The sequence below is a fragment of the Mauremys mutica genome, chromosome 12 (assembly GCF_020497125.1).
Source record: "Mauremys mutica isolate MM-2020 ecotype Southern chromosome 12, ASM2049712v1, whole genome shotgun sequence".
NCBI lineage: Eukaryota > Metazoa > Chordata > Testudines > Geoemydidae > Mauremys > Mauremys mutica.
This window is the reverse complement of record NC_059083.1, coordinates 76,902,331-76,926,455: the sequence shown is the minus strand read 5'-3', so window position 1 is coordinate 76,926,455 and position 24,125 is coordinate 76,902,331. Positions and strand designations below refer to the sequence as shown.

At 48.1% G+C, this 24,125-nt stretch overlaps 1 protein-coding gene across 4 annotated transcripts in view; it reads right to left on the bottom strand.

Annotated features, from left to right (window-relative positions):
* ARSG (arylsulfatase G) overlaps positions 1 to 24,125 on the bottom strand; it is an 80,798-nt gene that overhangs the window by 38,862 nt on the left and 17,811 nt on the right. For 3 of the 4 annotated variants that reach the window (XM_044982066.1, XM_044982068.1, XR_006572767.1), the window contains exons 2-5: positions 7,543 to 8,411; positions 3,527 to 3,714; positions 1,665 to 1,712; positions 616 to 727 (exon numbers count right to left, since the gene is read on the bottom strand). In XM_044982066.1, the coding sequence (XP_044838001.1) occupies positions 616 to 727; positions 1,665 to 1,712; positions 3,527 to 3,714; positions 7,543 to 7,766 (572 nt within the window). In that variant the 5' untranslated portion in view covers positions 7,767 to 8,411. Of the gene's footprint in view, positions 1 to 615; positions 728 to 1,664; positions 1,713 to 3,526; positions 3,715 to 7,542; positions 8,412 to 22,114; positions 22,133 to 24,125 lie in introns of those variants that run through there. The other variant, XM_044982067.1, reaches the window with a different exon arrangement.

Genomic DNA, 24,125 nt, shown 5'->3' with positions numbered 1-24,125 from the left:
CTAGCTCAGGGCCCCTTGCTGGATGGACGCTCAGTAAGGACAGTCCCTCGAGAGCTTATAGTCTCAACAGATGGGAACGGAGGCATAGACAAACTGAGAGACTTACCCAAGATCGGGGGAGGGGGGTGTCTGTGGCAGAGCTAGGAACTGAACCCAGATCTCCTGTGTCACAGACAAGTGTCTTAACCGCTTCCCTCCCATAGGCCCCGTTTGGTCTCTGACTTCAGCAGGAGCCGGCCAGGGCCAGGGCCCCTCGGGCTGGTGCATGAAGGAGCAGTGACAGGTTCCTCAGGGTTTCCTTGGCCTGAGGGAGCAGTGCTGTGATGCCAGGGAGGAGAGTGAAGGGGATCCAGAGGACCAGCCTGGCCCCCCAAACCTGCTGTGTTTTATACGCACTGCAGGGTGAGAGGGGATAGTCCCGCTGGGGCAGAGGAGACCTCAGTGAACATTCCAAACCCTTCATCTTTACAACCCCTGCCAACTTCTCTGTTCCTGGGATCCAAGGGGAAAACATTTTCCATTCAGCTCTGACATTTAGCAAGAGGGAGACGCCTTTTATCATCCCCACTCCCATCAAAGCCCAGACTCCGCTCCACCCCACCGGAGAAGCTGTACCTTGTGGCTGCAGAGCGGCGGGGGCATGCCGGACAGGGAGGGAGGTTGTAGCCTGGGGTGTCAGTGCAACCCATGTCGTGACTGTAGGGGATCCCAAAGTAATAGTCAAAACCTGGGATCCAAACGAGCGCGTTAGCCTGCTGTGGCCGTGTGCCTTTTATACACTGTTTACACAGTTGCTGCTGCTGAGTTTACAAACTCAAGGATGGGAACGGGGTCAGTTCTAGGCAAAACAGCTGCTTCGACCCCTGTCCTGGAAGCAGAACCATGCAGGTGAATGCTCACGCCCATGGGGCTCCATGGGGGTCTGACTAAAGGTTCGGGACTCTAGTTCATGTTACAACAGGATGAGGATCCATTGAGACGTCATCGTTTGTACTTTCCTGTGGTTTATTCCCAACATGGTCCTCTCTTCACAGGGCTCTAATATTGAGTTAATGGAAGGCAGGACCGAGTAAATAGCACAATAAGAGGGACTCTATTCTAAGAACAAATTGACAGCCGTGCTGGACTTTCCTGCAAGTGAAGACAGACTTTTTGGGTCAACTCCACCTCAGAGATAACTCCACCAACCCCTGTGAGAGCAGCCCTGCCTGTGAACTTAAACACAGGGAGATCCAGAGCACAAATATCCCCTACTCCACCTCAGCTACCAAAAGGAATTCACACCTCATAGACTGCGCCCCCACTCTGCAAGCCCATGGGAGCTGGGCAACAGGCATCCCCACCCAATAACTAGGATTACTCCTTCCACAGGGAATTCAAGTCACTGGCCATCCCACAAACCCCTCCTGCTGCTGTGGGAGTGGGTAGGGGTTGCACAGTCTCCTGTGCAGCAGAACTTCTCTGGCAGGAGACAGAGCAGCACGTGGCCAGTGACCTCCTGCAGACTAATGATCTACAGGGGAACTCACAGAGGAGCCTGCTCCTGGCTCACTCCTCCCATTCTGAGGGCAATTACCAGGAAGGAGGAGGAGGAGAATGGGTTTAAAAAGAGAAAGGGATGGTGGGAAACAAAACACTTGCTGGGTTTTACAACAAAATCTTACCACGAAAGTTGGGATGATAGAGGCCGCTGTGCCCGAGGTGCCATTTACCTGCATGGAAGCAATAGGAAGTCTTTTCAGAAGGAAAACTTTGTAGGTACGAGTAATTACACATAGTGTCCAGGGCCTGACATTGTAATCCAGCAACAAGTCACTGTCTTTGCAGGTCCTGTTTAAAGCATGCCATTTTGCCAAGGGATCCATTCCACAAGGGTGTTAGACCTCAGAGGAATTTCATAAAACAATTGTTACGTTTTCTCAAGTCTCGCTCATCCTTAAACCCTTACCACGGTTCTGCCAGACATTCAGTTTTCAAAGACAAGACATTCTAAGAAGTTCGGAATGATCCATTCTTGGCTTCCTCCTCTGAACTGCCACATATGTGCTTTCAAAGATCAAGCACTATATTCTCACGCCCTGCCACAATTTGGCCCAGCGTGATGACCAACCAACGGTTTAATTATGAAGCTTTAGCTATTCAGAACGATATCCTGCCATAATTGTGCATGCAAAACAACCTTTGAAGTCAGAGAATGATTTTGCATGTAAGTCAATGTAAAGAAATGGCAAGATCTGCATTTAACTAACTGAATTTCCTGGTTTTTGTGACTTTCTTTCATTGCATTTTAATGGCTCTGAATGAAAGTGTATGTTTTACTCATTATCCACAGATGACTGATCTGATACACTAGAATGACTCCCTTGGAAGTTGGTACAGCGCTCCATATGCTTGCCGTAAGGAGTTCAAAACTCACGAACTATTGACACAACACATAACATAGCTTTTCATGCTAGCACAAGGTATTATATCAAGGAATATTGGGTTCTGTGGCCACAGAACCATTCTACGTGTTAATATTTTGATTAAAAGTTACTATATGTAGGAAAAAACACTCTTCTAAAGTTAACCAATTCGCACATTTAAATTTTGGAGGGAGCCAAAAGTTTAGTTCACATCATGATGTAACCACCCACATTTAAAAAGGCAATTTTAAAAAAACATCATAGAACTGCAAAAAGAGAGGGAGAAAAAGTGAAAAGTCAGAAAAAAAACATCCTTTAAGTTCTCATTTAATGAAGGCGCTGGTTTCAATGTAGGGAAAAGAATCCCAAGCGGAGGATGGGCGCCTGTATATATTTTCACAATATTGAAGAAATAAAGATATAGATAGATAGATAGATGATATAGGCAGAAAGTACACTGGAGAATATATATTGGCCGAATGGTCCAGAGGCAGCTTGAACCACATAGTTCAACCTGCCCCTGGACCGTTCTGCCAATGTGCCTCAATGCTAAACCAGAAGGGACCAATCCTAGAGGTGAATGAAGAGTCAGTCTTCATGGCATATTTCAAGGTTTGTCTTAGCTGCTGTGACTGCCAGCAAGGGAGCTAGTCATTTCGTGCCAAATGAGATGATATTTCTCACGACATAGATGTGATGCTCAAGTTCCCTCCACTGAACAGCCGCCACTGAACAGCCTCCACCGTTATTTAATGCTTTTATTACAGTAGCACTCCAAAGCCCCAAGCAAGGTCAGGTGTGCAAGGTGCTGCACAGACCACAGAGACAGACACAGTCCCCACCCCCAAGAGTGTACAACCTAAGTGGTGGTAATCACTTGTAGCCATTCCCTGCGTGGGTTGGATCTGAGCCAATGAATTAGCTCCATGGTCCATCCTGTGTCTCTTGAGCAGGGGTGTTGGAACAATCTTTATAGAGTGGGGTACTGAGAGCCATTGAACCAAACTGTATATAATGGAAACCACTTCAAGCCAGGGACTGCCACCTCCAGCACCTATGCCCCGAGCCCTGTCTACCACTGTCTATATGATAAACTGCAAAACAGAACATGCATTCATTACCTATTACCGCAGTGATGTATCCTGCTTCCTTCAGAACTTCAGCTAACGTAGTCTCATTGAGGGGGAGGCCACCCACTGATGTGACAGCAAAGTTGTGGGTCACTCCATTGCGAATGCCGAGCCTTCCTGTGAGCAGGGAGGCACGGGATGGGGAGCAAGTGGATGCAGCAGAGTGAAAATCCACAAATCTAGAAGAGAAAGAGGCAGAATGTACCTTAGGATTTGTGACTGGAACATCTGACAAAAAGCTGCAACAATGACCCCCGCTAGCTGGCAAAAATTGACATGCTCCCACACGCTGGGCTTTGTTCGAGGAGCCCAGGGCTGCAAACAAACATGCATGGGGTTGCCATTCACCTGCCACAAGTGCAAATGACCATATTGTACATATTAGCGGCCAGTGAGATGCCGAGCTGCCTGAAGATAGCGGAGTTCTTCAAACTACCATGAAGCTATATGGGTTTCAAATTGCCACCCATTCCCTTAACATTTGAGCATCTTCTGCCCAAAGGAAATTGGGAACAGTGAAGCCTTGAGTGGATGTCATGGTGTCTCTTGCTCTTCTCCCTCTTCGGGCACAGTAAACTCTGCTGGGAGTAGAGTGTGTTTGGGGGAGGGAGCAGGAACAGGGAGCGGTTGATGCTGGGAACATCATTGTGATTATATGGTGCAGACACTTCATCAAGCGGGAAGGTGCTACAGAGTTCCCTAAAGCCTGCCCGACTCCAGATTCATCCACAACCAGAGCCCTTCAAATGAGACGGATTTGTCACTGGCTTTCACGCGCTTCATGATCTGCATTGTCCCAAAGGAGGGCAACTGTCTTGGCAGTTCATCGATGGAGCTGTGCTCACTAATGCAGTGGGGCACTGCTCCATTTACTGCTTTGAAGAGGAGGACCAATGCCTGGACCGGGTGGCAGAAGTGGACTTGATGAGCTCACCACGACTTATACACTAGAGGAGGTGGGCAGCTGCATTGTGTACCAGCTGAAGCCTCTCTCTTGGTTCTCCATTCAAAGACAGGGAAGTGCTGTGACCCAGCCTAGCGGTGATGAGGGCACAGCTCTCGCCCAAGGGGAAGGGAGGGGGTTCCTAGCGAGGCACAAGCAATCAGATGCACAAGCGCAGATGCATTTTTTCACGGTGGCCCTGGGCATTTCAGTCCTTAAATACCAGACTCACCACTTCCCTACTTTGTATCTTCCCAGTCAGACCATTCTCCTCACACTCACGACAGCAGTGTGAGAGGCTTGTCTTGTCTGGAATACACAGCTGGGTCATTTCCTTAAATTCTATTGTTGATTCCCCATCGCTAGAACCAACTTCCCCCTGCACCAAGGACTTGATACAGTTTTCTGAGGCCTTTCTCACGCAGCCAGCACTTCTCCTCAGCCTGCCTTGACCTGAGGCTGTTGTCCCATTTCTGTGTAACCTCACACTGGCTCCATCGGTCAGGTTTCTCCATCTAATTCTAGGAAATCATTCTCTGAGCAGCCCCAGCTCCGTACAGTTCCATGCACCAACTGCTAAATAGCCAGCGGGACTGAAATCCTAGGTAGGAACCTCAAAAGGAGAAAGCACTAGAAAATATATCCCAGGGAACAATCTAGCAGCGCTGGGGAGAAGGGAGGTGAACTACAGTGCCTGATCTAGGAGGTTTTTTCTATCTCACATAGGAGCTAGACTGGAATTGCCAGACTGGAGCAGATCCATTGTCCACAGAGCTCAGAATCCTGTCCCGACCAGGCGCAGAACCAGATGTTCCAGAGGAGGGCACAAGGACCCTACAATAGGAAGATGTGAAATGCCCCCATGAAGGTCTCACCCTAATCCCTAAATAGTGAGAGTGGGTGATTTAAACCTTGAAATATGCGGTTTGATAATGGCAGTGAAGCGGTGTGGCCACCCTTCGAGCCAGAGGAGGAGGAACCACTCTCTCTGCCCAGGTGGGCGGAGTCAGGCCAGGCTTGACCCTCCCACCAAAAGTTGAGAGGCGGGGCTGGAAGTACAAAAGGCGGTGCCTCTAGCTCCGTTGGAGCCGAGCCAGAGAAGGAGACAAACGTGCCTTGCTGGCTGCAGCCCGCTGACCCTGCGGCCAAGCCAGGTGGCACCCTGGCCCCGGAGAGGACTGAAGCCGGGGAGGAGCTGGTGCACTGCCGGCAGCTGAGTACCCCGATGAAGCAGAGGATCCTGAGACCACGGAGCCCAATCTGGAACTCTGGTAGGAAGTAGCCCAGGGAAACCAGACTTCAGTTTGGTGGTGTTGTGGCTTAACAGCCAGTCAGCGTGTTGTGGGAGGATCCCCGCTGACCCAGTGGTGGGACACCCCACCACTGTTAGGGCCCTGGGCTGGGATGCAGTGTAGTCGGGCGGGCTTCTGCCCCACTACCCCTGGGGTGGCAGACTCCCCACCACAGAGTGCTTGCTAGCTCTCCCCTGCCTAAGGGTTAGAGCTCATAGACTGCTTTATTGTGCTGCCTGAGTACAGGCCTGAGCCTACAGACTACTCATTAGCCCAGCCCTGCCTGAGGGCCTAATCCCTATTGACTATTTGGGGTCCTACCCTGTTACGAAGGCTGGAAGGGCCATGATCCCAATGACTAGTGAGGTGGTGTGGCCTCCCTCTGACCCACAGGGAGAGGGACGACCACAACACCACTACAATAACCTTTCTAAAACAGGAGTTAATGAACTGGCAAGAGAATAAATCATGCATTCTTGTAACCTAATCCTAGCCACATATTAAATAGTTAATGTTTAGGAACAGCTTTGAAAATGTAAAGCTCTATGTAGATGCTCAGGGTTATTGCTACAATGCATTGTATATCCTGATAAAAAGGAATATTAACATTATTTTCCAGCTGAGATTTCTCTCTGGCTTCTACACAAAAAGACATGGTATGATTTCCTCCACGATTACCATAACTTGTATTTATCAGTGTCCATAAAGACAAGACTTGTTCATTTGAACCAGGACCTGCCTCTAAATATTTGCTGAGATGAAGAAACGTCTTTACTGCTAGGCAATTAGTTCATGCAAATATTTGACTATCAGCTGTTACTAGGCTGTCAGAACCCAGGTTCTCTGCCACAGTTAGCATGAAGAACAAATATGTTGCAAACAACCAGAGTTCGAAGCAGTGATGCTATGTTCACTGATCTCCTGTGCATCTGGGCAAGTTTTCCAAGGCAGTCCTTATGCTTATTCAGGAATTCTTTCTTGGGTCACCACCTGCACCTTTTTGGCTTGCTGCTGCCTGCAGACCAATGCCATAAATAAGAAGGACACTGTGCACTTGTATCACCCCTTCTTTTGGAGATCTCAGTGGTTTAACAGACACTAAAGCTGGAACTGTCAATGAGGCTATGGAAGCTAGGTTCCCATCTCCAAACCCACCCAGGCCCCTTTGAAAATGCCAGCCTTAAAGCTCAGCCTCGCAAGCCCTGTGTGAGGTAAGGGAGCATTATTATCCCTATCTTGGTGAGAGGGAAACTGAGGCACGGGCTGGGCAAAGATACTGCCCAAGGTCACCCAGAGCTGGGAATAGAGCTGATTCAGCTTCCTGGACTTTAACCACCTTCCCTTCCCCTCCCCTCCCCTCCAACCAACTCATGGGAAATCTGCCTAATTCTGAGGCAGGTGCACTATCTTTTGGACCTTCATCCTGCAGGCCATGCAGCAGGCAGGGCCCACAGTGTCCTGCCCAGCCACACCCCATTGGTGGCGCTAGATCCCTGCTCTTGCTATTTTGAGGGCATATGTGATGTAAGTAATGCACATGCCTCCGTGGGGGTGAGGGGAGGGAGTGTCTCAGCATAGGGATGAATTTGAGCACAGGTAGTCCACAGCATGGTTCTCACATGGATCTCAGACAGGATACACTGGCACTTACTGTTGTTGTTAAGAACTAGTCAGAACCTCTGTCCATTTTACTGTTGCCCACCTGCTATTTGGGATCACACAACAGGTAAACGGAAGACTCAGAAATAGCCAGACGCCTCTTTGAGGCTTACCTCATTCCTTCTGCAGCCATCTGATCCAAGTGAGGAGTGTCCTTGGTTTCTGCCCAGTTGGCCCCAAGATCCCCCCATCCAACATCATCTGCCAAAATGACTATGAAATTCGGCTTGTTCTGAACTGTTCTCTTCTCACCCCCACAAAGATCTGAGAGGTTATAGAAAAGCCCAGATAAACAGCCAGCCAGCAGCAGAAGCATTTTCAGGAACAGAATCTCCATGGTGTCAGGCGAACGCCTCCTGGAGACCTTTAGTGTGAGTGAGTAGGTGGTGGTGGCCTATTCCTGCCGCATGCTCATTTGAGAACTTCCATTGTCGTGCTTTCCTCAGACGTGAGTCAGCTGTTTATTGCCACCCAAAGCAGCCCTGGGATTCTGCAGAGAAGCAAATTTCACATCTTCGGATGGTGCTGAAGAGACGAGTTACAAAACTGTGGTATTGACTTTTAATCATTTGGAGATCGACTGAACCATAATCTTCCTCTCTCTTTTCCATTTGCAAACAGCTGACATGCTAAGTGAGATCTTGTAGGAAGTCACAATAATCATATTGTCATTTTAATAATTGTGGGGTTTTGCTAAATATGCAATTAAAATAATGTCATATTCATATACGGTTTACTTGTTTTTTCCCAAGCTTCTTTATCCTGATTACAAACTGTTCATACGGCATCCAATTTTATAAATTACTTAGTCCCAGGAAGCCTGCAATTTAGATTACTGGTGTTTACAGGGGAATTCTCTGTTTGGCCTTGTAAAGTGATGATGCTCATTCTTCAAAAGACTAGACAAAAGTTGAAGTTAAATGATGTCGAACTGTTCTTTGAATTCCATAAGGGGGACACCTTTACATCACAGCAAATGTTCCTGTGCAAGAAAAACAAGAGACAATTAGCACTGGAAAGAGTTAAGCTTGTAGACCCTAATCCTAGTGAGCGTAAGAATTGTTTTTCTATTGCAGAGACATTTCCTTTGCTTTTCAAACACAGCAGTTGCAATTTTGCTGTCAAATTTAAGGTTGCTGTAACTCAACTGATAACTACTCCAGTGCCTGGAAACAAACGCAGTGCCCATTTTCCCTAATCACCACATATCAAACCTACAGACTCTGATTGTATAAACAATCAAGCCTGACTTCTTATACAATTAAGAGTTGAAGATCCTGGAGAAGTAATTTTGCCTAGATTTGCAATGGGATCTCAGAGTTGATCTTTGAGCATGAGGTCATGAGTTCAAAAAAGAATTAGATAAGTTCCTGCAGGATAGGTCCATCAATGGCTATTAGCCAAGATGGTCAACCCCATTCTCTGGGTATTTCTAAACATCTGACTGCTAGTAGCTGGGATTGGAAGACAGGGGATAGATCACTTGTTAATTGCCCTGTTCTGTTCATTCCCTCTGAAGATCTGGTACTGGCCACTGCTGGAAGACAGGATTCTGGGATAGATGGACCATTGGTCTGACCCAGTACGGTGATTCTTATGTTCTTATGTCATGGGGTGTTACTAATCTGCATTGCAGACAGCAAACAGGCAGATAGGATTTATGTGCAGACTTTCCACAATTTTTAATAATTTACAAGGTCTAAGGTCAGTTAGTAAAACTCAATTTTAAAAATTAAACCTTATTTACACTGACTAGACCCACTCCTCACACTGAGCCAGAACATGACACGCTCCCTCATCTGGAATAGCAGCTTATCCCATGAGCAGTCCTGTTGATGTCAGTGGGATCACTCCAGGAGTTCTCTACATGAGTGAAGGTGAGCAGAGAGCAGTGCTGGGCTCACAAACACAGGGCAGAGCAGGAGAGGCTGGAGAGAAGCTGATGTAGTGGCTGTGTGCTGATAGATCGTCACGGAAATCAGGGTGGTAGCTGGGGGCAGATTTGGTCCACGGTGGCTATAGGAAGGCATGTAAGGCAGAACTAAGGGACCAAATGCCTGTAGGGCTGTCTAGAGAAACTGCCTAGAGTTCTAGTTGGGGAACATGTTGAAAGTTACGGTTTAACTAAACTAATCAGCCAAGATTTACAAAAAATGAGCTGATGCCTAAGAAATCAGCGTGAATTTCATGAGACAGTAACAAGAAATGAGGTGGCAGGAAGCTCGTATAATTTACAAGCCTTCAGGCTATTTATACAAAGCCATCAGCACAAGGACTAATCTGCAAGGACAACAAGAATGATATCAGAGGATGAGACATTCGATTGGGCAAAGAACTGGCTTTAATATCAAATACAGAAAGCACTGAGTATGAGCAGCTTGAAGTGGACGGAGCAAGCTAGCTGAGTCCAGCTAGGGCCAGTATTATGACAGATGTTTCCAGTTGTGTATCAATGCCCTTGAGAAAAGAATGTGCAGCTGATGATACAAAACTTGAGTCAGTCAACACAACTGAGGAGGGCAACAAAGTTAAGAATGATCTAGATAAACTCAAAGGAAGAGTAAATAAATGAATAATAAAAACCAAAAGGACCATGAGATGCAGGGTAAAAAGAGAGAAAACACAACAAACACCATGTGTAGGTCAAGATTTCAGCAGCTGGCAGTGGGAAATAAGTCATAATTTCCCAGTCAAATTCATTACTAAGTTTAAAAAGTCTTAGGGCTTCAGTTCAGATCAGCATCTTTCTTTAGCCTTCTAACTTATAATAAAAAAATCATCATAATAAATATAACCTTGTGAAGTTATTTAACACCTTTCATCTGAGGCTCTCAAAGCTCTTTACAGACATTCGTTAATGAAGTGTGTGAGGTACAGAACAGCCCTCCAGACGCACAGACAGTCTAAGTGATTTGTCCAGGATCACACATGAGCCACTGCCTGAGCCAAAAATAGACCTCAGGAGTCCTGACTTCCATTCGTGTGCATTAACCACAAAACCACAGTCATTCCCTGGTATATTACAATACCAAAAAGAACCTCTATCAGACCGAGAGCTAGATTAGATTGGTACTAAATTTCCTTCACTTCTGGACAGAATTCCCATTGTAGTGAAACAGACTTATGGAGGCAGAATTCCTTCAGAAAGAAGGTTTTGAACGAATGAGCCCAAATTGTTTCCTGCACGGCTCCGTTGATGAAAGTTTTTCCGTTGATGAAAGTTTCTCCGTTGATGAAAGTTCCCTGACAGATTTTACTGGTTTTCCTATTATCAGCCTCTGGGCTGGGTTGGTTGTTTTAGTTAGTTTTTTTTTTCTCCTAATGAAAAGGGAAGCATCTGAAATAAGTAGGGACAGGATACTCTCTTTTCTCAGGCGAAAGGTGCTTTAGGCTGCCGTACACTGCAGAGCTTTTTAAACATTGCCTTGTGTACATAGAGAAACATCCCATAAAGTTTGCCAACTTTCATTGAAAAAAAATATTCCCGGAATAAAATAAACCAATTCTTAGAATCTTTTCATAAAATGACTCCGGTTCCAATCCAGCCCACGGGATTGAGCCAGCAAACACTATCAAGTGGTGCATTTGCTACTGTGAACAGTTCCCCAGGGCGTAACCTCCAAGTGCAAATTTGCCAACACCAAGCGTTCCAGAATCTTGAGACGGGCTTTGAAATCACAAGATTTTAAAAATGAATAAATGGGGAGAGGGGGTTCTTGTTATTTGCTTTCTGGATTTTGAGCTTTTAGGGATCACTTTTGCAAGCTTTTCCCACAAGCATGAGGGCTAGGCTTGCGTTGTGACTTGCAACAAATAGTTGGACTATTCTTTTAGCCATTTTCTGTTTTTCGTTCTGTGCTGCTCTGGGTTGAGAGTGATGGTCAGGCCGACGCATGAGTCTGTGCTCGGTTTATTCTGCTTTTATGTGGCAGGAGAATTTTGCTGCGGTGCATTTGGGGAGCCAGCCCTTGTGCCCTGTACCCCTCCACTTTGGCTGGGCTGCCCTAGAATAATAGAGGTACGGTCGGCCTCCCTACTACCCGCTGTACTTCGCTGTCGAAGCCCGTTCACCCCCACCCCAACGCTCCGTGATCAGATACCGAACGAGATCAGAAGGCATACAGAGGTGACCGAAGTAGTGCAGGCAATGTACGATGCAAAGCAGAGATGGGCAGGTCATGTAGTCCGCAGGCAAGACAGTAAGTGGACAACCCGCATCAGTGACTGGATCCCCAGAGACCACAAGCGACCGCTGGGCAGACTGAAAATGCGCTGGGCCGGTCCCATGATAAAACTCTTTGGCCAAAAATGGAAAGAACATGCTCGCAACGAAACAGAATGGTGTGGTGTCGACTTGCATTCGTGGAGGGATGGACAAGGACAAGCTGGACAAAGGTGACAAAGGTGACGAGGGCTAGAGACTTATGCTTTTATTTAAAGAAAGAAAGAAAGAAAGAAAGAAAGAAAGAAAGAAAGAAAGAAAGCTGACATTCTCATGTAATCCCGTGACCCCAGAAACATGTCTACACTAGGAAGGCTTTGCTGGTATAGCTACGCTGGTACTGTATTGCACTAGCAAACCCTCCTAGTGGAGACACAGCTCATACCAGCAGAAAAAAATCTTTTGCCAATATAGCTTATGCCATTCCCCAAACAAAACAAGCTATCCCAGCAAAAGGAGTTTTTTTGGTCAGTATTACTGTATCTACACTAGAGTTTTTTGCCATTTTATAAACATCGTAGAGAATCACATCCTAATCGACATTATTATACTGGAAAAAGTATCTAGGGTAAACCTGGCACAAGTGTTTGGAAGATTGGGGTTAGAAGCAGCAGCAGCCGAAGGTTATTAGCCTGTGCAGGCTGGTTGTGGGTCTGTATGAAATAAGCTGGTGTCCCTCTTCCAATTCCCAATAATGGGCAAGTGTCCATTACACAAAAAAACAACTGACCTTCTTAGGCAAGATTCTGATCGCATTTGCACTGGCATAAATGTGGAGTATTCCACTAACTTAAGTACAGTGACTCTAGATTTACACTGAAGCAGCTGACAGCAGAATCCTGTCCCTTGTTGACTCCCCTTTCACCCATGGTCCCTTCCCTTCCAGCTTCAGAGCAGGGTGGCACATTAGGAGGTCAATGCTGGGGGAAGCTGACACCAAGGCTGCAGTGGATAGACCTGTTCTACGGACAGAAGGCTCCGGTCTCCAATGCAGGTTCTAACACCCTTCAAAATTGCTACATTCCTTTTTTTTTTAAATATCTTGAGGATTTTGTAACCACTTTTTTAAAGTCCATGGGAAAGTTGGTCACACTCGCAAATCGGCTCTTCTACCGTAACCAATTCTTAAACTCTATTTGAGTCCTTATTGCAAACAGTGCCTGTACTCATCAGAGAGGAAGCTCACACTGATACTATTGTCAAAGGACTGAACCAAGAAATGTAGTTTGTTCCAGACTGTTCAGAAAGCCCTACTAAAAACACCAGAAAAGAAATCATACTGAATCTGATTTGCCACACAAAGCATGGTTTGCAGAAACTCTCCATGCACACTACATCCTAGCCACATGCACACCAGTCTTCCCATTCTAATAGCACAGTAAAGTCAGCAAGCAAAGTAACGCTGAGCATCATGAGAAAGAGCCTAATCTGCATTTCAGAGTAACAGCCTGTGAAAATGTGTCCTTTTGTGCAATAAGGGTGCAAAACATGCGACGGCACTCCTAGCTGAAACTGCCCAAGCAAGGTATCTTTTCAAATTGTATCTATGAAAACCAAGCCCTGCTGGTAGGATACTTCCTGCTAATAAAAGAGCTTATGGCTTTGCCTGATAAATCTCATCTAGTGTGAGTGACCTACCCCAATAATACAATGCCACACCTTGGCCTGACCAAACTAACTGCACCTCCATCCAAGAGTGAGCCTGAACTTTTGCCAGATGTTTCAATTTATTGTAGGGAGGTAAGCGGGTATAACACGGCTAACACAAGCAATCCGAACCATTTTCAAAGGACACTGTCTTCTCTCTAACTGAAAAGGAAAAAGTCATTTGAGGCCTATGTCTGTGCATTACTGTCTGATCAAATTGCTTGATCCTCTGGGCTCTCAGGGTATGTCTACGCTGCAGCTGGGAACCTGCCCATAGCTGGGGTAGGCAGAAAGGCACTAGCTATGATGGAGCTAGCGAGCTCAAAATAGTCATGTGGCCGTTGTGGCACAGGTGGCAGCGGGAGTAGCCACCTGAGTTCAGAGCCGCCTGGCCCTCTGGGTATGTTTTCAGGCAGCCAGCCCGTGACACAAAGTCCACACTGCTACTTTTAGTGCACTAGCTTGAGCGGAGCTAGCACGCTGTCTGTCCACCCCAGCTGGGAGGCTTGCTCCTAGCTGCAGAGCACATAAACCCTCAAAGGTCATTAACGGAGATGTGGAACAAAGTACAAAGAAACCTAGACATACCCACGTGGCAGATAAGCTATGCCAAGTTTTCCCTGCCCAGTTACCCGGACCAACGAGTCATGCAAACTCCTTGTTCAGCAAAGTACTATAGCATGTGCTTTTCCCATTGACTTCAATGGGATTTACGCGTGGGCTTCAGTGCTTTGCTTAGTAGATGGGGTACTCAAGCACATGCTTATGTGCTTTGTTGAATCAGAGCCCCCAGCTGAGAAAACAATTGTTCAGAGGCAAGAGAAGGGAGGGGTGTCTCGCCGGTTCAAAATGCTGCAACCCAGCAACAAATTCCCCTGCCACAGTGACTCCTTAGAACCACTGCAGAGCTTCCTGAGGACCGAAACTCCACTCTCTTCAAAACGAGACCAGGCCAGTTACTGAGTTCTGGGGGCTGCGGTTGGCTGTCCTAGCTTGACCTCCGCATTGTTTGAACATAATTCCTTCTTTAACTGCCGTAGGATTTGGATGTTTGCACACCATCCTGCCTGAGGTTGCATATCTGAAGACGGCATGTTTAAGTGCACGGGGCGGCCGCTGTACGGTTGCCACCATAACAAGCTGAGTGTATGGAAGCCTAAAGCCACTGCTGAGCTTGCCCATCCCTGCACAGTTCAGTGGCAAGGCATCAGAAGGCTTTAAAAAGGCATAAATTATAAATATGTCTTTATGCAGCATCCTTCAGTTTCTACTAGGAGAGAGAAATGCCGCCCATAAAGCAGAGCTTTGCCCAGGCCTCCACTGCAGTAAATGGTTCTTGAACACCAGACAGCTATATTTTAACAGTGAGGTCAACTCGAGTATCCCCCTCTCAGAAGAGAAGCTGTGCTGTGATGTGACTAGTTAATGGCCACCGTAAAGTAAATCCAAGCAGGTTGGGCCTAGCCAGAGGGGAGAGCAGTAAATGTCTGTATGGTCTTTATTTTTTCATCTGTACAGAAAACTGTATCCATCAAATTGTCACCAGTCTGCTCTGGAGAGAATGAGTCCTGGGGCCACTGTGAGCTAATCTCTACACAATTCCAGACTGGCCTGGAGAACGGAGCTGTCAGCCAGAACCCAACAACCCGACAACGTCACCCCTTTGAACTGTGCCCCTGATCAGCCAGCTATGGGAGAATCTGCCCGTCTAAAGCACAGAGAGCGGCTTTTCTGAGCCTGCTCGCTGAGTCCCCGTGATGTCCGTCCCAAAGGCCTCAGGGACTGACCATCTCCACTACTCAATCTCAGACCCCAGGGCGCGTGTGGAGCTAATGTGGGTCAGCAGCCCCAAAGCAAGTTTAAATCAGAGAGTGGAGTGTACACCTTAGCCCCAGTCCCCTGGTGTCCAAGCCATTGTGTGGGTCCCCTGGGGCTGAGCAGGCCCTATGACTGGCCTGAAGCACATGGACAAGCCATGGAGCGAGGTGCTGATGCGGTAGGAGAGCTCCCCGCCACCGGGGGCACCAGAGGATCCCCAGGAGGGAATGCAGAGTGGAGCGGAGGAGCTGGGTTGGGTGGGATGAACCAGGGGAGGAAGGGCTAAGAACCCAACACCTCACGCTTGTAAATGAACTGCCCTTTCGCCAGACGCCAGCCGGTGCTGAACGCTGTTGCCCACCTTCCCACAACACCCCCATCTCCAAACAACTCAACGGCCTCCTCGGCCACGTCAGCATCAATTCATTTTATTTTCCCACCTGCTTTCAAAATTACCCAAGAAGCTTCTCCAGCCTGCTCAAAAGACCACCCGCCTCTCTCTCCTCCCCTCCCTGTTTCTCCTTCATCCCATTGTGCACCGTCTCTCACCACAGCTGGTGCACGAGCCTGCCCCCCTGCAGCTGCTGCAATCTGGAACGAGCCTTCCTTCTCTCCACCATCCTCAGACCCAGGGCCGGCTTTAGGCCTAATCCACCAATTCCCTCGAATCGGGCCCCGCGCCTAAAAGGGCCCGACGCCCAGTGAGAATCCCTTCCCTGGCTACAGGCGCCTTTTTAATTTTTACTCACCTGGCGGCATTCTGGGTCTTCGGTGGCACTTCGGCGGTGGGTCCTTCGCTCGCTCTGGGTCTTCGACAGCACTTCGGCGGCGGGTCCTTCAGTGCCGCCGAAGACCCAGAGCGAGTGAAGGACCCGCCGCCGAAGTGCCACTGAAGACTCGGAGCACCACCCGGTCAGTACAAGCCCCATGTGTTTTTTTTTAACGTGTTTTTTAGTTATCCCTGCCAGGGCCCCATCGAAACTGTTCGAATTGGGCCCCACACTTCCTAAAGCCGGCCCTGCTCAGACTTCACCCGAAACTGCACATCTCCCTTGCCGATGCCTCCTTGATTTCCCTTATTGCCCTCCGTGAAGTGTGAGACAAGGAGGGTGAGGCAATAATCTTTTACTGGACCACCTTCCGTTGGTGAGAGGGACCGACACAGCTACAACTACACAGTATACAACAGCCTGCGACATGTGGGCAGTTTGCATGAATAACACTGCAAAATAAAGTGGGAGGGAAAGTATCAAGGAGAGCAACGGAAATGAGCAGAAATGGGGGGAGGAGGAGGAAGGCAGACGTGTGGAAAAGGACAGGTGGATGAGCAAGGAAGAGTTCAATCAACCGAGAGGCCAGACAAGGACAGGGCTGCATTCAAGCTTTGCCCAAAGGAAAGGTGGTAGCCCTATATTCTTTCTTTTTGTTCTTTATTCTAAGAACACTAGCATGTTATTTTCTCACCTGGAGCCACACTTCTCTTCCACTGCCTCAAAACTACTTGCACCGTAACCCACAGGGAGAATGGGTGGGAGGATAGGGCCATGAACTCTTCAGAAAGGTCCTTTTCACGCAAAGGTATTTAGACATATGCTGATGGCTTCAGGGGCTATGCTCTTTGAAGTCAATGAGAGTTGCCAACTGAAAGTTCATGGGAGTTCCCTGAGTTGCCAATTGAAGTTAAAGAAAGCTCAGATTGTTTCTCAATAACATATATCTCTGTGTATGTGTGTGATCATTTACTACCTCTGATCTGAGTGACAGGGACTCCGGAGGGCTCTACCCACTGAGAAATTATACTTGCCATATGAGATGCAATGAGCACTGCTGAATGACTTAAGAACTGAACAAAGATCTTGATTTATTTCCTAATTTTTGAAAGTTTATAAACCAGATTCCTTAAAGTTCTTCTGAGTCCCATTTGAACTAGGCAGAGTTATTTGTGTGTTGTAGTTTTATATTTATATTACCATGGCAATGTGGCAAGTTTCCACAGTCTATAAGTACAGCAGAGCAAACAAGATACGGTTTTATACCCCAGTCTGGTCTGAATGAAGTACTCCTACCCCACGTCCTGTGTAGCTGCAAGCCCCATTCCAGAGCCTGGCAGCTGCGACATAACGCCATTCTAGATCGCCTGGCCAGAGCCATCCCACTACTGTAAACTCCGCCATCCCCGGAACCAACAGCCAATTGCAGCCGGACATCGTCATCACCAATGAGGACCGGAAGATCATCATCATGGTAGATGTCACAGTGCCCTTTGAGAACAGGACCCTGGCCTTCCACAATGCCCAAACTCGAAAGATGGAGAAATACACCCCTCTGGCCAAAACCTTGAGAGCTAAGAGTTACCAGATTCAGACACATGGACTGACCGTCGGAGCCTTGGGTGCATGGGACCCCAGTAACGAGCGAGAGCTGAGAGAATGCAGAATCGGTCAACGCTACGCTCGGCTGATGCGGCAACTCATGGTGTCAGACATCATCAGGTGGTCGAGGGACATCTACATAGAACACATCACCAGACATCGGCAATACCAGAAGGGATGAGCTGGTGTGCTGATGAGAAGCACAATCAGGAAAGTCACTAAAATACTTTAAGAACATAAGAATGGCCATACTGGGTCAGACCAAAGGTCCATCTAGCCCAGTATCCTGTCTACCAACAGTAACAATGCCAGGTGCCCCAGAGGGAGTGAATCTAACAGGTAATGATCAAGTGATCTCTCTTCTGCCATCTATCTCCACCCTCTGACAAACAGAGGCTAGGGACACCATTCCTTACCCATCCTGGCTAATAGCCATTAATGGACTTAACCTCCATGAATGTTTCTAGGGGTACGTCCATACTACCCGCCCGGATCGGCGGGTAGCAATCGACTTCTTGGAGTTCGATATAGCGCGTCTCATCTAGACGCGATATATCGAACTCCTAACGCGCTCCCGTCGACTCCGGAACTCCACCACCGCGAACGGCGGCGGCGGAGTCAACGGGGGAGCCGCGGACGTCGATCCTGCACCGTGAGGACGGGTAAGTAGTTCGACTTCAGCTACGCTATTCGCGTAGCTGAAGTTGCGTACCTTAGTTCGACCCCCGCCCCTAGTGTAGATCAGGCCTAGTTCTCGTTTAAACACTGTTATAGTCCTAGCCTTCACAACCTCCTCAGGCAAGGAGTTCCACAAGTTGACTGTGCACTGTGTGAAGAAGAACTTCCTTTTATTTGTTTTAAAGCTGCTGCCCATTAATTTCATTTGGTGGCCCCTAATTCTTGTATTATGGGAATAAGTAAATAACTTTTCCTTATCTACTTTCTCCACATCATGATTTTATAGACCTCTATCATATCCCACCTTAGTCTCCTCTTTTCCAAGTTGAAAAGTCCTAGCCTCTTTAATCTCTCCTCATATGGGACCCGTTCTAAACCCCTAATCATTTTAGTTGCCCTTCTCTGAACCTTTTCTAATGCCAGTATATCTTTTTTGAGATGAGGACACCACATCTGTACGCAGTATTCAAGATGTGGGCATACCATCGATTTATATAAGGGCAATAATATATTCTCCATCTTATTCTCTATCCTCTTTTTAATGATTCCTAACATCCTGTTTGCTTTTTTGACCGCCTCTGCACACTGCATGGACGTCTTCAGAGAACTATCCACAATGACTCCAAGATCTTTTTCCTGACTCGTTGTAGCTAAATTAGCCCCCATCATATTGTATGTATAGTTGGGGTTATTTTTTCCAATGTGCATTACTCTACGTTTATCCACATTAAATTTCATTTGCCATTTTGTTGCCCAATCACTTAGTTTTGTGAGATCTTTTTGAAGTTCTTCACAGTCTGCTTTGGTCTTAACTATCTTGAGCAGTTTAGTATCATCTGCAAACTTTGCCACCTCACTGTTTACCCCTTTCTCCAGATCATTTATGAATAAGTTGAATAGGATTGGTCCTAGGACTGAGCCTTGGGGAACACCACTAGTTACCCCTCTCCATTCTGAGAATTTACCATTTATTCCTACCCTTTGTTCCCTGTCTTTTAACCAGTTCTTAATCCATGAAAGGACCTTCCCTTTTATCCCATGACAACTTTCCTCATGGACTGTATTTCCTAAAGGGACAACCTACCTAATTCTCAATTACTGAGGGACAATCGCCACTCATTCATATATTTTGCTTTCCACAATCAAATCTCTGTACACTTTTCATGAATGATGTACCCGAGTATTCAGATTCTAATACCTAAACTGTATTGTTAAATCTATTCACCTAAATGTGGGTTATTGCTGATTATGTATTCTATGTATCATATGACTTTTAAAAACAAACTTTGTATTTGTGGATAATCTAAGTACTAGAACGAGATGTACAGACACTCTTTTCTCAACCTATGTTTTATATAATTTTTTTAACATTAGCTTTAATAAAAAATGTAAATCTGTTACGAGTGGGCAAAAGTCATTGAATTTAAACACAAACAGCAATGATTAATGGTGCAAGGCTCAAGAATTCAGAACAAGAGCCCCGCTTTAAGTTCACAGACAATGCGTGTGTGTAGAGGGATGTTGAAATTTAAAAAACGAGAAGAACCAGAATCTGATTTTATCAAGTACACAGTATGTTCACTTAGAGAACAAAGCACCGAATACCAACATGGGTACACAAGGTACATAATGTGCCTCTTTTAATTTAATTTTTCAAGCCCAAAAGGTGCTTTTTCCAGAGGCTAAATAACAGTCTGAAACACAGACTTCTTTGGAGACAGACTCCAAAGAATGGACCTTTTTGAGTCAGGAAAGCTCATCACATCATCAACCAAGTTAACTTAGAAAGCAAAAGCTGAGTGCTGGCACAAGATGCCAGACCAGGCAGCTGCTAAGATTCAAGCATTCTGTTTAGCCCCAGAACAAGCAGAACCAGCATCGGTAGAATCAGTGCATGCCTCCTCGTATGGCTCAACAACATACCTGCCAATGATCCTGGTTTGGAGGAAAGTTTCTCCTTTTAGTCCCAAGGTTACCCTCATTCCACAAAAATTTGGTTTCCCCTCACTTTATTCTGAAAAATTATGGATTAAGAACCATGGAGCTGAGGCTACCGAGTTATTTACTCTACAGCAGCTTTTGCCAAACTGTGTGTTGCGACTCCTAGAAAGGGTCACAGGGCCTGGCGAGATGTTAAAAAAAGAGGAAAGAAAAGAAAATGTAAGAAAGCCAGAATATGTGCCAGTTGAAGAGGCCCCTGTCTTGCAGGGCCGGTTAGGCTCAACTCCCTGCTCCAGGTGTTACGGCTTTGCTCATGGTGCACGGACTCACAACGCCACTCACTCAAATTTGGCTCAACCATTCCTCCATTAGAGGGGCCAGGCCAACCCTGCGTGGTGCTGTGACACAAACCCACGCACCAGGGACCCGGCTGCAATGCCCAGAATGGGGACCCAAGCCTATCCAGCCCTGCGGGACAGGAGCTACCACTGCCAGGTGAGCACGAGGTGGGCTCGCTCTGCAAACCCCCTGCTCTGCAGAACCTGTTTTTCCAGCCTTTAATTTTCAAACCCCATCACCACCTCTCAGACCCCTCGGTCACGTTATCTGATGTGAGCCCAAAGGAGGTCACAGCATGAAAAAGTTTGGGACCTACAGCTCCACAGAAGGAGCCATGAGGCATTTTACGTTTCTTACATGGCTAATTTTGTTGCATCGCTCATTTGGGTCTTTGTCACACGTTGTATCCCACGTTTGGGCCGTACCAGGGTGAAGGTTATACCCAGCAATGTGCCTCAGCCTCAATGGTCCAGTCAACCTTTTGACTCTGCTTTGAGGGGATCATCTAAGTTCATGACCAGGGCACTTGTTGGATGGTTCTTTGGGCAACTGGACTGAGACCAACAAACATGTTTCTGTAGTGTCCACATCCTGTTTAAAGTTCAAAGCAGCTAAGCTCTTTGGGACAGTTTGTTCTGTGATTGTACAGCACCTCGCACAACAGGGTCTTGCTCCACGACTAGGGTTCCAAAGAGCTACAATAATACAAACAAACAAACAATAATACTATCTATAAGGTAGGCTGTCCTGCCTATTTTATGACCAGATCACTTTTCTTTGACATGAAAACCAAGGGAAAGCTTTAAAACAAATAACAAACAGTTATCTGTTTTTTCTAATGATTAAAAGTGAAATCCGCACTCAGGCTTTTAGTTTGCTTGTTAAGGCTGCAAAAAGAGACCTACCATTATTGTCAATTATTAGAGGGGTAGCCGTGTTAGTCTGGATCTGTAAAAGCAGCAAAGAGTCTTGTGGCACCTTATAGACTAACAGACGTTTGGGAGTATGAGCTTTCGTGGGTGAATACCCACTTCGTCGGATGCAAGTAGTGGAAATTTCATGGGTATTCACCCACAAAAGCTCATGCTCCCAAACGTCTGTTAGTCTATAAGGTGCCACAAGACTCTTTGCTGCTTTTACCATTATTGTGGCACTAAAAAGGAAATTAAATAGTCCAGGGATGGCCAACCTGTGGCTCCGGATCCACACGCGGCTCTTCACAGGTTAATATGCTGCTTCTTGCATAGGCACTGACTCCAGGGCTGGAGCTATATAGATGCTAACTGAGGAGTGCTCAGTGCTCAACCCCCGACTCCACCCCTTCTCCTGAGCCTGCCATGCCCTCGCTCTTCCCCCCTCCCCACTGGAGCCTCCTGCGCACCACATAACAGCTGATCGCGGCGGGCGAGAGGCATGGGGAGGGAGCGGGAGGCACTGATTGGTGGGGCTGCCGGCAGGCAGGAGGCGCTGGGAGGAGGTGGGGAGCTGGTGGGGGGCTGCTGACATATTAGTGTGGCTCTTTGGCAACGTACATTGGTAAATTCTGACTCCTTCTCAGGCTCAGGTCGGCAGCCCAAAATAGTGGTTAAAAATAATTAATGACTGCATAGTCCCTGGAAGATGCAGCACTTGCAGGTGCTAAGCGTTATTATTAAAAGAGCAGCTTACCAGATTCCCTCCTCCAGCCACAAGTACACCTGTTCTTCTTGCCGATACAGACTAACACGGCTGCTACTCTGAAACCTCCAGTTCTGCTGCTTTATGCAGGCTGGGGCTGCTGTTTTGCACTGTCACACGCACTAGCCATAGGATCCCGTCTTGCATGTCTTTCTAAACTGCAGATGCCAACTGTATTTGGGAATGAAAGAAAAGGTTGGATGCAGCTGTTTCAAAGCACGCATCAGAGTGTGTGTAGGGGGGACCCACTGCTTCCTTTGCTTTACACACTTATCCCTTCTGGCTCCTTTCCACACAGAGAGGAAGGGCCCGTCTCTAAACAAACAGGATGCAACACTGACCCTCCAAAACGGTGCGGGGCTTGACAGTGAAGTGGAGGGTGGCCGGCTGAACGGGAGGTTGCAGGGTGAACTGAGCGCACCACAAACAGCTCCCATTCGTCAATCCGTTTTGGCTACACGCTAAATAAAATGCGACTCTTCCTGCAGACCGAGTCCCTTACACGCAGCACGGGTGACAAGTTAACCCTTTCTTTTCCCGTTCTTCCACAGTTAAAAGCGCGTCAGCATTAGCAAAATCACCCACTCCGCATGTCCACGCAGTAAGATTTAACCCACCCACCCCCGCAAGAGTCTCCTTAACCTTTTGCCCAGAGGGCGAGTGATTTTAGTTTCGGCCAGGGCAGGCGAATAAAATACAATTCTCTTTTTTTCCCAGCCCGGAATTGGGAGTCAGGAAGCGAAGCGGGGAAAATTGCACCACAATTCGGCACGGCCGGGTTTGTTGCAGAACCACGAGAAGCAGCAGCTGCGTGGTTAATCACCAGCCTGCCTGCCCACAGAATTAGCAAACCAACCGCCCGACTCCAATGGAGCCGGCTCCGGCAGATTCAGGGGTGCAGGCTGCAAGCTGCTGCCTCGGGGGGAGACCCAGCCGCTTGGCTCTTTCCTCGGGGGGGTGCTTCTGCCATGCAGCGCCAGGAGCCACCGCCATGGCCCATTGCAGCGAGCAGCGAGCCGCTTCCGGCGGGGATTAAGTCTCACACACACACACACACACACCCAAACTGGCAGAAACCTGTTCTGCCCGGACCAGCTCCAGTCAGCGGCAGCTGCAGGAGCTTGAACCTGGGACGCGCTCGCGCCACCGAGGCGGAGGATGCTGCTGCTGCTGCTGCTGCTGCCGGGCTCGCGCCCGCCGGGGACCCGAGCGCGGGGAGGCGCTTGCAGGGTTTCCTCTCCCCGGGGAGAGGAGATGCCGAACACGGCGGGGGGCGGAGGGGGGGGAGTGCAGCAGCTGCAGCCCCCCTCCTCCCCTGATGCGACCCCTTTGCAGCAGAGACCCCTCCCCGGCGCTTGCCCTTTGCAAGGGTGAAATTAGCCGCTGGGGGGGGGGGTGCTGCGGCACTTTGTTTTGTCCCAATTACAGTCCCCCCCAATTACAGCCCCCCCCAAGCCACAGCCCCCCGGAACGCGAGCTGTAACTGCTCTGACCCAACTTCTCTCCCCGCTGCACTCCTGCGGGCGGGCCGCTTTCTCGGCGGCGTGCGCCTTTGCCCGGCTGTGCAGCGGTGCATGGGGATGAAATAACACGGCATGTTACAGCGCAGACGGGTCCTATGCTGGCGTCAACTAACGGTAGATCTAGGGCCGTGGCTTGGTGCCAGCCGGGCATCCTTTCGCATTTCTTTCTGGGGTCTCTGCTGTAAACAGGGAAACGTTTGCCCACGTGTCCCCGGGGCAGCCTCTGGAATCCGGCTTGAAGGATGCTGAAGGTGGAGCCCAGCAGGTGCCTGCACCCCAGCCGCAGAACGGGGAAATGCACGGCTGCCCCCCGCCTCCCCACCCCCCAAGCCAGCCAGCCAGCGGGTCCCATTCCCAATAATCATGGCCTCCTGGGTGCTACTGGAAGCAGCAGGAAACGCAGCCTTTCCTGCAGCCCCTCTCCTGGCGAGCTTGGGTTTGAAGGCCGGGTGGCCAAACCACCGCCCGGCGTGCGGCTG